Source organism: Ambystoma mexicanum, chromosome 12, assembly GCF_040938575.1.
Source record: "Ambystoma mexicanum isolate Mex_15411 chromosome 12, UKY_AmexF1_1, whole genome shotgun sequence".
NCBI classification, from domain to species: domain Eukaryota; kingdom Metazoa; phylum Chordata; class Amphibia; order Caudata; family Ambystomatidae; genus Ambystoma; species Ambystoma mexicanum.
Genome location: NC_090936.1, coordinates 443934276 through 443948189, shown reverse-complemented (window position 1 = coordinate 443948189; position 13914 = coordinate 443934276). Strand labels below are relative to the sequence as shown.

Here is a 13914-nt window from a genome sequence, read left to right as displayed (position 1 = left end):
GATCATCTGAAGACTTTGCAAGGAGTAGCAAGAAGAACTCATCAGTGGACCCTGGCTGTAGGTACAATCTGCCTTCCATCTTCCGCCAGTGAAGGAAGGCCAGTACCTTCAAGAGGGAAGCAAGATCCCTCCCCTAAACATCTCCCTGGGAACAGCTCCAGAACCGGTACTCAAGCAGAACACAGCGTGCCTTACTAGGCTCTGTAGAAAGCTTCCTAGGCGGGAAGTGCCAGAGAGTCTCTACACCCGAAACCAAGGACAAGGCAGCTGTCTGCAACACTTTGGGTCGTCCGCCTTAAAGGACGACACAAGCCCAGTGAATAAGCTGGGAAAAGTGCCTCGATGAGCATCTACCTATGTCCACCTTAAAGGACATTTTCGAGCCAGTCAAGTCCCTTGAAGTGCAATCGACTGCAACACTGACTGTTGTTACACCACAGTCGCTTAAAGCCATACGAAAAGTCTCAACCAGTGCTTCAGAACTGCCAACCAGCACCGAGACGATTCCTAAAAAAAATAAATGAGGACTAAGCACAGTGTGCATTACATAGTAAGTGATTCAAGAATAGAAACCTTTACCCACAGACATAATTCTCAAATATGAAGATATGTGATCAAACGAGTAAAAAAGAAGTGAACCAGACTGTTCATCTTGAAATGATAACATTCCGTCAGAAAATAATGTACATGGTCATTTCAGGTTTTGCTAAGAAAGACAACAGCAACGTTCCTACAATGACCACTTTGCATACTGGAAGAGATAGTCAGAAGTTAACATTCTACAATGTTAAAAAGAGGCAGTTTACAATGTTAGTATATTTAAATATGTTACTTTTTAATAGCTTCTTTTGTAGAGAATACACACCATTGTGTCTCCTAAAAGGCCATTGTTCCTTGGAAAGGGTCACACTCAAACTCAAACCAATGATCTGTTTCTTCAGTGAGCACCAAGGAAATGTTTAATTGGGCCTTTGTCCACTAGTTGCTTGGTAGTGCCGTTGAGTGCAGACATTTGGTACAATATCTCCAAACACTAACAATTAACACACAGACAATTAACAAAATGAAGTCCCTGACGCTTGGTCTTCTGGTCCTTCACAGCGTCTGTCAGAAACCCAGCACCAACCGGAGGTCCTATGAACAGTCCACTCACCGCCCACCCATTGGTACTATCTGCTCTCAGTGTGACATTCCTGTAGGACACATACAATGACCATGTATGTCTCCAAATACTAGGCCAGTCCCCAACTCAGAAGATGCCTCTGTCGCTGCTTCTCTCATTCTACTTTTACCAATAAAAAAACTCAACACGCCCCCCGGCGCAAGTGAGGAAATGCGCTAGCCCACCATATATGGACCCACCCACCATGTGTTTCCAAATCATGCTGTGATGTTTCCAAAAGGATCAGGCTTAAATGAATCAGCCCGGAATGCTGGTGGAGGAGAAAGGGCACGGCAGTAGAAAATTGACTCTCACATCCTCTCTGTGAGTTATTGTAGCTAATTTCCTCCTTTTGCTCTCTCTAGGTGGCAGCAGTTTGCAGCTGCAACATCCTACGTAGCGGCAGCCCATGCCAAAATGGCCACCATAGTTCCTTTCCTGTATGGTCCTTGCTCCTAATTGGATTTTGTGTTGTTAATTAACGAATGAGTAAGCCCCGGTGTCAGGCTCATAGTTAAGCTCACAGAGTACAGGTCATCTGGTGCGCCTAATCCACAGCGATCCTCCAGCTTTGCTCCAGCAACAAGAAATGTCTGCGATGTGTTTGGTATCAGACATTTCTTATGGGATTATCCATGGACCCAAGATGTGTCAATTTCTAACAGCACTCGGCGCCATGCCTCAAGAATACGATAAACGCACTCCTTAGTTCGACTGAACACGAATGATCACTCCCGGAGAAGAGGCGATTGGTTGCAACAGCTTGTTTTCTATTTGAGAGCTCTTTTCACCTACATAGAGCCGTGCTTGGGATTGCCACACAGACAAACAAGATTAGTTTCGGACAAGTTGGCGGCACGCCAAGGTGTTTCAGGAGCAGAGAGAGTAATATAGCGGGTACGTGCTGTGGGTGTGAACGGAGGGAGGGCTCCCCGGAGCTGAGAAGATGGGAGATTAATGTCAAGGATTCCAACACCTGTCGAGCGTGCCAGTGCCTTCATATTGCTAAATATTGTTGTGGTTGCGTTACAAGCACGCAACTCCAACCTAGGTGCCTGTGGCGAATTGCTTTATACATTATATTTATGACAAACCTAATCAGTAGTGAGGGCATGAGTGCCAGCGTCGCAAATGTATGGATGGAAGCCAGGCAGTGATGTGAAATCACCAAAATGGAAGGGAGTGATAAGGGAATCCGCAGCAGCCAATCGGCTAAGTATGAATGCAGGCTTTATTCACTGATGCAAGCCCTCGTTCAAGGGTGCTGTCCTCCTGGACGCCATTTGGTGACCAGCTTTTTGAACCGGCCACCTCTTCCTCTCTCCCGTCCCAATGCCCACCCTCTTCACTTTGCATGAACCTCCTTACCTACTCTCAATGCCACTCTCTGCTGGTCCCCATCTTCATTACCCAGACCCCAGCTTCGTGAAAGAACCTCGATATCCATGCCATAGAAATGGAAGAGGGGTTTCCTTCAGGACCATGACCTGCGTTTGCAAGGTGGTCCTGTTTCTTTACTTTATATCAACAGAATCCACAGCTGAAAATCTCACCGCGTCCCCCTCCTGCTTATCTCACCCGTGGAACCCGGGCATCTGCCCCAGGGTGCTAATAGACATAATGCCCCATTCTTCATGCCCTACCAGATCGTAACGACCTGCTATTAACTTAAGCTGTCGGCCATTACCACCCAACAGACCCTCAGAGTGCACCATTGTTTCTTTAATGCACCATTTGCCCCTCTCCCTCACTCCTTCTGCAGCCGCTTTCCAGGGCATTGTCTAGAAAACATAGCAGCAAGGATAACACTGCAGAAGATGCCCCATGCTGTGAAGCGAGCACTGCAACTGCACCCCACAATTAACAAATCATTCCAATAAAAAAAAGCTGGCTTTATTAAGTTGCAATTCAAGTCTTCACAGTAATCTGTAGACACAGCAAAGTAGACAATATTGCTAAAAGAATTCACGTTCATTGGGGCTCATTACAAGTATGCCGGTCCAGAAACAACGGTGCCGGTGCTTCCATGTCCCCACTAGCATAGGTTTTAATCCCCCAGTGGCACGGGGAAGTCAGGTGCCAGTAAATATTTACAGGTCCGGTGGCTATCTGCTGGTAGCACCGACATGGTTATCGCCAGAGCTGTAATGAGCCCCATTATCTCATATTCATTGTCTAGATCGCTCTATACTTGATTTTTCAGATGCAAAACTGGTTGTTGCGCCTGAGTTTTGTGGTTTTCGATCACACTGCCCTCTATTGCCAATATAACTAAAGCCAATATCCCCCTTTTCAATGTACTGAATCTCCTTTCAACCATCAGCAACAGCAACTGTAAACCAGGACCTTCAGTTTGACCCAGACATTTGGAAACAACAAATATTTCTCTCCTCTGTGAATACTTTCCAACAAAGAAAATATTTTCATGCTTTACAGGCTATCATTTCTTAGTTTGTCAGTGCTACACTATGTACTAGTAAACCAGGATAGAGGTTAATTTTAATAGTATACACTGCAAACCAAACAAAACTAGCTTGTTACGTAAGGGACAGTGTGATTAACTGATTGTCCAGGAACACAGCGTTTGGGTAAGTGGTGAAGCCAAGATTTTATCAAAATCTGCAATTTAGGAACTTGCCCAAAAACTAACCATCTCTATTTGTTACTGATGTGTTCATGTTTGGCTTACCAGGGCTAAACCAATATTATTATTTTTAAAGATTAATTTAAAAGTACACAAATCACAAAATAAACCAGCCTGCCAAATTATAATGTGCCATAGAAACAACCTTAGCAAATGAGTGTGATTGTAGCTTTATATGAATGGCACCAGGTGGGTCAGGTATCTTGGCATTGAGGCCTGGTGAAATCAGAGGCTTAGGGCTTGAGCAAATAGGAAGGGATCCTCGTTGATCCACCAGCACAAGATATCAGAGGAGCTTAAATCATGACGCACCTTATGTATGCCACCATGGTGCCAAGATTTCTGCCACACCACTCAGTGTCTGGGGAGAGGGCATCACTCCAGCAGGGGGCAGCCTGATGGTGGGATATGCTGACCAGGTGGCAGTATTTAGTGTAGGGCACTGTGTTAGGAAACAAGATGCCCCTGCCCACCATCACACCCAGAGGAAAACCTCTGCTGGAAGCAAGATTGTTTCTGTGGCTTCGAGTCAGTCATGGATTCTCATTATAAAGCAGAACCCAGCTTCATTTAACCCCTCTTACATCAAAAGCCAAGTGTATGGTGGAATACATTGCACTACCTATGCTCACACATAGGAGAACCCCAAAATATTGTAGTCATTGTATTACACACTGGCATGCACCTTATTATTATTATTATTATTGTTGGCTATTTATATAAAGATTAATGTCAGATTTCTCCAGCTTCTAAGCGCTCGTACCTGTGTTTCAGGACATTAATGCCGGTATTCCGGTGGCAAATCCACCGGAATACTTTTCTATTTATTTAGAACAAGAGTTTACAGTACATTTGCACAAGCTTGGGGCTTATGCAAGGGTTTGGAGTAGGAGACCAACTCACAGGTGGCATGCATTTGGCTATGGACTTTTATTAATGAGTAAATAAAAAAGAAAACCCTGTCTGACCCCAATACTAAGAGGGGTTTCCCTGCCTCAACCAATAAGGAATTTGTCAAGATGTCTGTCTACAGCAAAAGAGTTAACCGTCCTGTGTCCATAAAGCTATTTATGACCCCTACACTAGAAACTTAGCTAAGTAAAAGAGATGGTCTTCTTGGTCCAGAAGAATGGCTCCCTTCTTCTGGATGATAGCCATAGGTCAATTTCAGAGGATGCAAAAACGAAATGTTCTCAGAAATTGCAAATCAATTCAAAAACAGATTCCTTGGGTTGGGGTTTTTCCAGTAAGGAACTCTGGATACAAAGTCTTGTATCTCCACAGTGTTAGGGGGATGACTCCCTCCCCTTTTGCCTTTCTCAAGTTTTCTCAATGCCAGGACAAGTGCCTTTCATCTCCTGGCCTGTTTGTCAAAGTTCACTGTGCCAAGAGAATGACTCCCTTCTCCTGACTCTTTATACACTGTTCAACAACACAAGGGGGTATTTCTCTCTTCTCCTGGTTTCTTTCCAGCTCCTAACAGTGCCAAAGGACTGACTCCCTTCTCTTGGGACTTTGGACACTGTTCAACACCACCAGAGGGGATATCTCTCCTCCTCTGGTTTCTTTCCAGCTTTCCACGGTGCCAAGAGAATGATGCCCTTGCTCTTGGTTCTTTTTACAATGTTAAAAAAACACCAGAGGATATTTCTCCCTTCCTCTGGTTTCTTTCCAGTTCTTCACAGTACCAAGAAAATGTCCACTTATATTGGCTCTTTATACAATGTGCAGCAACACCAGGGGGTACAACTCACAGCTTTTCACAGTGTCAAGAGAATGACTCTCTTTCTCTTGATACGTTTTACAATGTTCAACAACAGCAGAGGGTATTTCTCTCTTCCCCTGGTCTTCCTCTACCTCTCTCCTAAGCGTACAACAAGCTCACAGCCCACCTTGTTCACTATCGCCTTCCTCCTACCTTTCTACTCCCCCCTTCCTGTCTCTAACAGGGTTCTACAAGGGGCCTTCCTTTCCCCCCTACTCTTCAACCTCTACCAAAGCCCCCTCCCCTGCACTCATTTGCTCACATGACCACATCCTGCTACAGCTACGCCAATGACACTCAGATCATTTTCAACATTCCAAAAAACCCCGGCCTCTCACCATCCTGACCTCACCTTCTGCCTCACAAAAAGCAACCACTGAATGACAACTAATCACCTTATCCTTTATCCTGGTAAAACCGAAATCCTGATTTGCGGAAAAATAGCACTCCCTTGCTGCCCTCGCTAGCACCCACCCACAGCATCCAGCACAGTAAAGAACCTGGGATGCACCCTGTACTCTAAGCTAACACTCTCTCACCACATCAACGCCGTATCTAGCTCATGTCACTTTCACCTCCGCATCCCCAGATGAATCTTCCCTTATCTCTCTTACCCTCACAGAGTCACCACTTTCTTGGCTATCATCCTCGCCCACCTAGACTACGCCAATTCCCTCTATTTGGGCACCACTGCCTATCAGCTCAGAAAGCTCCAATGGATCCAAAACTCTGCAGCTAGACTCCTCCTTGCACTCTAACCCAGAGAACACATGATTCCAACCCTCATGGTGCTCTACTGGCTTCCTATTGGCTGACGGGTGACCTTCAAGGTCATGTGCATTACCCACTAGGCACTCCGCAAGACAGGCTCTGAATTCCTCCAACACAAGCGTACATGCTATCATCCCATCAGAAACCTTAGATCTGGCTCTGCATTCCTCCCTGTGATCCCCTCATTGAACTCCACCAGAATAGGAGCCCCCACTCTCTGAAACTCCCTTCCACTCAGCACCCACCAAGTGTAGGTATCTATGCACCACCTTGGTGGCATCTAGCCGCAGGCACGGCCACGCACCTGCACACATCCACCTCCATACACTCATCTAAAACACAACGCACAGCATCTCTGCCTTCAGAACATAGCTAAGTCCCATGACAAATATTCGGTCTAGCTGGACACTTAACAAGTCTCCTGCACTCGCACACTGTCTCGACCCCCTCATAGCACCCATCCACATGCCTGATCAACATGGGTAGCTAGTTGGGGCCGGGCCATGCCACCCAACTCCCTTTTCGCCAAATGCACACACGCATTACAACACCTCTGACAATTTTTCCCAAACGTGGACTTTGGTCCCTCCCCCACAAACGCTTTGAGGCCATACTAATGGGATGAAGGAGGTTTACAAATGACGAAATACTATTACTACTCCATGTTTCTGCAAGGCTGTGTGTCTGCATCTCTTTGAAAGGATCTGGGTTGTTTATTCGTTCGCAGGTAAACTGCCCGCAGTGTAATTGCATGGGTTCCCGTTTTGAACGTTCATTGTAAACAAGGGCCCGAGCAATACTTGTCCCCCGCTGCCAATTTTAAGGATCTGGGGGACACCCTCTTACCCCCAAAACTCCAAAATACCGAACATGGGGAGCAGCCCCCCCCCCCGCAGCACCCGCTGCTCATGTTGGGTATTTTCGGCTGCGCACAAAACAATAACAACAATGCGATCCAAACGTCCTTACGGACAGTTTGATGCGATCAAATTGGGTGTTACCCTTTCAGAGCAGCCCTGTATTTGCATATGTTTATAATAAATAATAGCATTTATATAGCGCTGCGAACCCTCAGGCATCTCAGCGCTGCTTATTATTACCCACGGAGTTTCTCGGAAGGATGAAAGGCTGAGTTTGGCATTGCCGGGATTCGAAACTGCGACAGCAGGCTCTGCACAGATGTCAAAGCGTGGGCTCTCCTCGCTGTGCTATCGGACCAGCAGGTTTACATAACGGTTATATATTTTCTAGAGACCCTGCAGTGCGGCCCCCATTACTGTGAAATCATTAAACATGGCAGAGTATTCCTGGGCCATATTCTACACATAGCGCCTTCTGTATGATATTGAAAGAGCATCACTGCATCATAAATACTTAAACAGGGACAGAGGAGGAAACGAAAGCAGCTTTGGGAAGAAAGGCTATGCATATTATCTACCAGCAATGTAATGGTTAACCCTTCCAGGTTGTGCTGGTGCTAAATGATACTGAACATGCAGCACTGCTGTAACACCATAAGGGGTTCGCAGGGAGATTTAAAGGCAAACACAAAGTCTATGCAAACATATAAACTCTCCCAGAAGTCGACAAGAAATCTCTTGGAATGAGCAAACAGTGCACGACTCTGACGCAAGAGCAGTCGAGCCACTGGCCGCCTCCAACACCTACCCAATAGAGCACGTCTGTCCAGCCCTCCATGGTGATGCACTGGAACACGGTCAGCATGGCAAAGGCGAAATTGTCGAAGTTGGTAATGCCGTGCTTCGGCCCGTCCCATCCCGGCCTGCAGGTGCTGCCATTCTGACACTGCCTTCCATGCCCGCTACCCAGGGCACAGGGCGACGGGTCATCCTCTGCTGGAACGTCTGGGAGAAATCGAGAAAAAGCAGGTGAGGCAAGAGCAGGCATGCAGTTTCCTTCACCTCTCAGACTGGGTGCATGGACCAACACTGCTTTGGAACACCCCCATTGAGGATACCTACAGATGAAGAGGGGCTTAGCCACAACACACAGAAACATGGCGGATTCGACGAGTTCATTCACTTTGATTCGAATCTCCAAGTCAACTCAGGGTTGAGGGATTGGAATGAACGATTCTTGATCATCAATGGAAAAATGAGTACAGAAAATAGTCCAACTCTGTTTATTCGCCAATGTGTGCGATTATGGTAGCATATGGTAGTTATTTGCTGACTGCACTAGTTTAGGACCACGAGCCACGAGGCAGTTTCTTGATCTAATGTTAAGTTACATAGCTTGCCTGTACATCACGTGTACCGCTCTAACACTGCTTCAACACACTGGGGCAGAAAAGACAGTGGGAGCCGAGGAACAGGGTGAGGGGGAAAGTGAGCAGGAGAGGGGGAAAAGTGAACAGGAGAAGGGGGAGAGTGCACAGGAGAGGGATAAGTGTGACCAGGAGAGGGGGAAGAGTGAACAGGAGAGGCGGGGAGTGAACATGAGAGGGGTGAGAGTGAACAGGGGAGGGGGAGAGTGAACAGGAGAGGGGGAAGAGTGAACAGGAGAGGGGGAAGAGTGAGCAGGAGAGGGGGAAGAGTGAATAGGAAAGGGGGAAGAGCGAACAGGAGAGGGGGGAGAGCGAACAGGAGAGGGGGGAGAGTGAACAGGAGAGGGGGAAGAGAATGATCAGGAGAGGGGGAAGAGTGAACAGGGGAGGGGGAACGGGAGAGGGGGAAGAGTGAACAGGAGAGGGGGAAGAGTGGGCAGGAGAGTGAGAAGAGTGAAGAGGTGAGTGGGAAGAGTGAACTGGAGAGGGGGACGAATGAACAGGAGAGAGGGAAGAGTGAACAGGAGAGTGAATAGGAGAGGAGGATGAGTGAGAAGGAGAGGGGGAAGAGTGAGCAGGAGAGGGGGGAGTGAACAGGAGAGGGGGAAGAGTGAACAGGATGAGGGGGAAGCGTGAAGGAGAGGGGGAGTGAACAGCAGAGGGGGAACAGTGAACAGGAGAGGGGGAAGACTGAGCAGGAGAGGAGGAAGAGTGAACAGGAGAAGGGGGAGAGTGCACAGGAGAGGGATAAGTGTGACCAGGAGAGGGGGAAGAGTGAACAGGAGAGGGGGAAGAGTGAGCAGGAGAGGGGGAAGAGTGAATAGGAGAGGGGGAAGAGTGAGCAGGATAGGGGGGAAGAGTGAGAGGGGGAAGAGTGAGCAGGAGGGGGGGGAGAGTAAACAGGAGAAGGCAAGAGTGAGCAGGAGAGGTGGAAGAGTGAGCAGGAGAGGGGAAGATTGAACAGGAGAGGGGGAAGAGTGAACAGGAGAGAGGGAAGAGTGAGCAGGAGAGGGGGAGGAGTGAGAGGGGGAAGAGTGAGCAGGAGAGGGGGAAGAGTGAGCAGGAGAGGGGGGAAGAGCGAACAGGAGAGGGGGGAGAGTGAACATGAGAGGGGGAAGAGAATGATCAGGAGAGGGGGAAGAGTGAACAGGGGAGGGGGAACGGGAGAGGGGGAAGGATGAACAGGAGAGGGGGAAGAGTGAGCAGGAGAGTGAGAAGAGTGAAGAGGTGAGTGGGAAGAGTGAACTGGAGAGGGGGACGAATGAACAGGAGAGAGGGAAGAGTGAACAGGAGAGTGGGAGAGTGAATAGAAGAGGAGGAAGAGTGAGAAGGAGAGGGGGAAGAGTGAGCAGGAGAGGGGGAGAGTGAACAGGAGAGGGGGAACAGTGAACAGGATGAGGGGGAAGCGTGAAGGAGAGGGGGAGTGAACAGCAGAGGGGGAAGAGTGAACAGGAGAGGGGGAAGAGTGAGCAGGAGAGAGGGAAGAGTGAGCAGGAGAGAGGGAAGAGTGAGCAGGAGAGGGGGAAGAGTGAGCCGGAGAGGGGGGAAGAGTGAGAGGGGGAAGAGTGAGCAGGAGAGGGGAAGAGTGAACAGGAGAAGGCAAGAGTGAGCAGGAGAGGCGGAAGAGTGAGCAGGAGAGGGGAAGATTGAACAGGAGAGGGGGAAGAGTGAACAGGAGAGAGGGAAGAGTGAGCAGGAGAGGGGGAGGAGTGAGAGGGGGAAGAGTGAGCAGGAGAGGGGGAAGAGTGAGCAGGAGAGAGGGGCAAGAGTGAGCAGGAGAGAGGGGCAAGAGTGAGCCGGAGAGGGGGGAAGAGTGAGAGGGGGAAGAGTGAGCAGGAGAGGGGGAAGAGTGAGAGGGGCAAGAGTGAGCAGGAGAGGGGGAAGAGTGAGTCGGAGAGGGGGGAAGAGTGAGAGGGGGAAGAGTGAGCAGGAGAGGGGGAAGAGTGAGAGGGGGAAGAGTGAGCAGGAGAGGGGGAAGAGTGAGCCAGAGATGGGGGAAGAGTGAGAGGGGGAAGAGTGAGCAGGAGAGGGGGAAGAGTGAGCCGGAGAGGGGGGAAGAGTGAGAGGGGGAAGAGTGAGCAGGAGAGGGGGAAGGGTGAGCCGGAGAGGGGGGAAGAGTGAGAGGGGGAAGAGTGAGCAGGAGAGGGGGAAGAGTGAGCCGGTGCGGGGGGAAGAGTGAGAGGGGAAGATTGAACAGGAGAGGGGGAAGAGTGAACAGGAGAGAGGGAAGAGTGAGCAGGAGAGGGGGAGGAGTGAGAGGGGGAAGAGTGAGCAGGAGAGGGGGAAGAGTGAGAGGGAGAAAAGCGAGCAGGAGAGGGGGAAGAGTGTGCAGGAGAGGGGGGTAGAGTGAGCAGGAGAGAGGGAAGAGTGAGCAGGAGAGGGGGAAGAGTGAGAGGGGGAAGAGTGAGCAGGAGAGGGGGAAGAGTGAGCAGGAAAGGGGGGAAGAGTGAGCAGGAAAGGGGGGAAGAGTGAGGAGGAAAGGGGGGAAGAGTGAGCAGGAGAGGGGGAAGAGTGAGCAGGAGAGGGGGGAAGAGTGAACAGGAGAGGGGGGAAGAGCGAACAGGAGAGGGGGAAGAGAATGATCAGGAGAGGGGGAAGAGTGAACAGGGGAGGGGGACGGGAGAGGGTGAAGAGTGAACAGGGGAGGGGGAACGGGAGAGGGGGAAGAGTGAACAGGAGAGGGGGAAGAATGAGCAGGAGTGTGAGAAGAGCGAAGAGGTGAGTGGGAAGAGTGAACTGGAGAGGGGGACGAATGAACAGGAGAGGGGGAAGAGTGAACAGGAGAGTGGGATAGTGAATAGGAGAGGAGGATGAGTGAGCAGGAGAGGGGGAAGAGTGAGCAGGAGAGGGGGAGAGTGAACAGGAGAGGGGGAAGAGTGAACAGGATGAGGGGGAAGCGTGAAGGAGAGGGGGAGTGAACAGCAGAGGGGGAACAGTGAACAGGAGAGGGGGAAGAGTGAGCAGGAGAGGAGGAAGAGTGAGCAGGAGAGAGGGAAGAGTGAGCAGGAGAGGGGGAAGAGTGAGCAGGAGAGGGGGGAAGAGTGAGAGGGGAAAAAGTGAGCAGGAGAGGTGGAAGAGTGAGCAGGAGAGAGGGAAGAGTGAGCAGGAGAGGGGGAAGAGTGAACAGGAGAGGGGGGAGAGTGAGAAGGGGAAGAGTGAACAGGAGAGGGGGAAGAGTGAGAGGGGGAAGAGTGAGCAGGAGAGGGGGGAAGAGTGAGAGGGGGAAGAGTGAGCAGGAGAGGGGGAAGAGTGAACAGGAGAAGGGGGAAGAGTGAGCAGGAGAGGGGGGAAGAGTGAGAGGGGAGAGATTGAGCAGGAGAGGGGGGAAGAGTGAGCAGGAGAGGGGGAAGAGTGAGCAGGAGAGGGGGGAAGAGTGAGCAGGAGAGGGGGGAAGAGTGAGAGGGGAAAGAGCGAGCAGGAGAGGGGGAGGAGTGAGCAGGAGAGGGGGGAAGAGTGAGAGGGGGAAGAGTGAGCAGGAGAGGGGGAAGAGTGAGCAGGAGAGGGGGGAAGAGTGAGCAGGAGAGGGGGGAAGAGTGAGAGCGGAGAGAGTGAGCTGGAGAGGGGGGAATAGTGAGCAGGAGAGGGGTGTAGAGTGAGAGGGGAGAGAGTGAGCAGGAGAGGGGGAAGAGTGAGCAGGAGAGGGGGGAAGAGTGAGAGGGGAAAGAGCGAGCAGGAGAGGGGGAGGAGTGAGCAGGAGAGGGGGGAAGAGTGAGAGGGGGAAGAGTGAGCAGGAGAGGGGGGAAGAGTGAGCAGGAGAGGGGGGAAGAGTGAGCAGGAGAGGGGGGAAGAGTGAGAGGGGAGAGAGTGAGCAGGAGAGGGGGGAAGAGTGAGCAGGAGAGGGGGAAGTGTGAGCAGGAGAGGGGGAAGAGTGAGCAGGAGAGGATGACGAGTGAGCAGGAGAGGGGGAAGACTGAGCAGGAGAGGGGGAAGAGTGAACAGGAGAGGGGGAAGAGAATGATCAGGAGAGGGGGAAGACAATGATCAGGAGAGGGGGAAGAGAATGATCAGGAGAGGGGGAAAAGTGAACAGGGGAGGGGGACGGGAGAGGGGGAAGAGTGAACAGGGGAGGGGGAACGGGAGAGGGGGAAGAGTGAACAGGAGAGGGGGAAGAATGAGCAGGAGAGTGAGAAGAGTGAAGAGGTGAGTGGGAAGAGTGAACTGGAGAGGGGGACGAATGAACAGGAGAGGGGGAAGAGTGAACAGGAGAGTGGGAGAGTGAATAGGAGAGGAGGGTGCGTGAGCAGGAGAGGGGGGAGTGAGCAGGAGAGGGGGAGAGTGAACAGGAGAGGGGGAGGAGTGAACAGAATGAGGGGGAAGCGTGAAGGAGAGGGGAAGTGAACAGCAGAGGGGGCACAGTGAACAGGAGAGGGGGAAGAGTGAGCAGGAGAGGAGGAAGCGTGAGCAGGAGAGGGGGAAGAGTGAGCAGGAGAGGGAGAAGAGTGAACAGAACAGGGGGAAGAGTGAGCAGGAGAGGGAAAAGAGTGAACAGAACAGGGGGAAGAGTGAGCAGGAGAGGGGGAAGGAGACGGCAGGATGCTCTCTTCTATGGATATCCTGTAATGTTCACACTAGGGGTCACCTTAGCTCTGGACATGGCCCCCGAGGGGAGATCCCGAGGCCACATTGTCAGACTGGACGAGAGAGACAGAAAGATGGATCTGCGTTAAAACAACACTTTTACTGCGAAACCCATAATGTTGATTTCTTTTTAATTTGATCACTTTTCATCAAAGATAAATGCAGGGGAACCTCCCACATCCCCCCAAAAAAACAAAAATCTGCCCACCATAAAGAATACCCCAAACACCTCCTATATAATTTTGATGAAATGTGTTAAAATTCGAAGAAAAAATATCGTTGTAATGTGATTCTCAGTAATGATCTTCGATGTTTTGGGGTAATGTCCAGAAAGATGCAGGGAACATAGGAATACTGTGTGATAGACACTTCACGAAGGAGGCAGTCAGGCATTGGTATCAGAATTGTGGACTCCAGTTATCTGCAGGTTATCCGGTGGCATTTTGGAAAGCAGACATCCTGCTTCTTCATGGCGTAGTCCCATCCTTGTGCCAGAATTCACAGTAGGTGGTGAAGCCGATCCAGTGGCTTATAACCCTATTCACCTTCCAAATTTCAGGGGAAATTCACATGAATAGGTTGAAGGACTGTCTAGATTAACCCCAGTCACTCCATAGGACCCAGGCAGGATTCAGAAAGACTACTGGGACCTTAGCGCATGGCTTGGTCCTGAATACCTTGATTAGCAAGTATGCAGTACTGACCGG

At 50.4% G+C, this 13914-nt stretch overlaps 1 protein-coding gene across 8 annotated transcripts in view; it reads right to left on the bottom strand.

Moving 5' to 3' along the window:
- The window catches only part of CACNA1C (calcium voltage-gated channel subunit alpha1 C), a 2322072-nt gene that overhangs the window by 1482720 nt on the left and 825438 nt on the right, over window positions 1-13914 (bottom strand). For all 8 annotated transcript variants that reach the window (XM_069628642.1, XM_069628646.1, XM_069628641.1 and 5 more), the window contains exon 7: window positions 8011-8207. In XM_069628642.1, the coding sequence (XP_069484743.1) occupies window positions 8011-8207 (197 nt within the window). The remainder of the gene's footprint in view (window positions 1-8010; window positions 8208-13914) is intronic.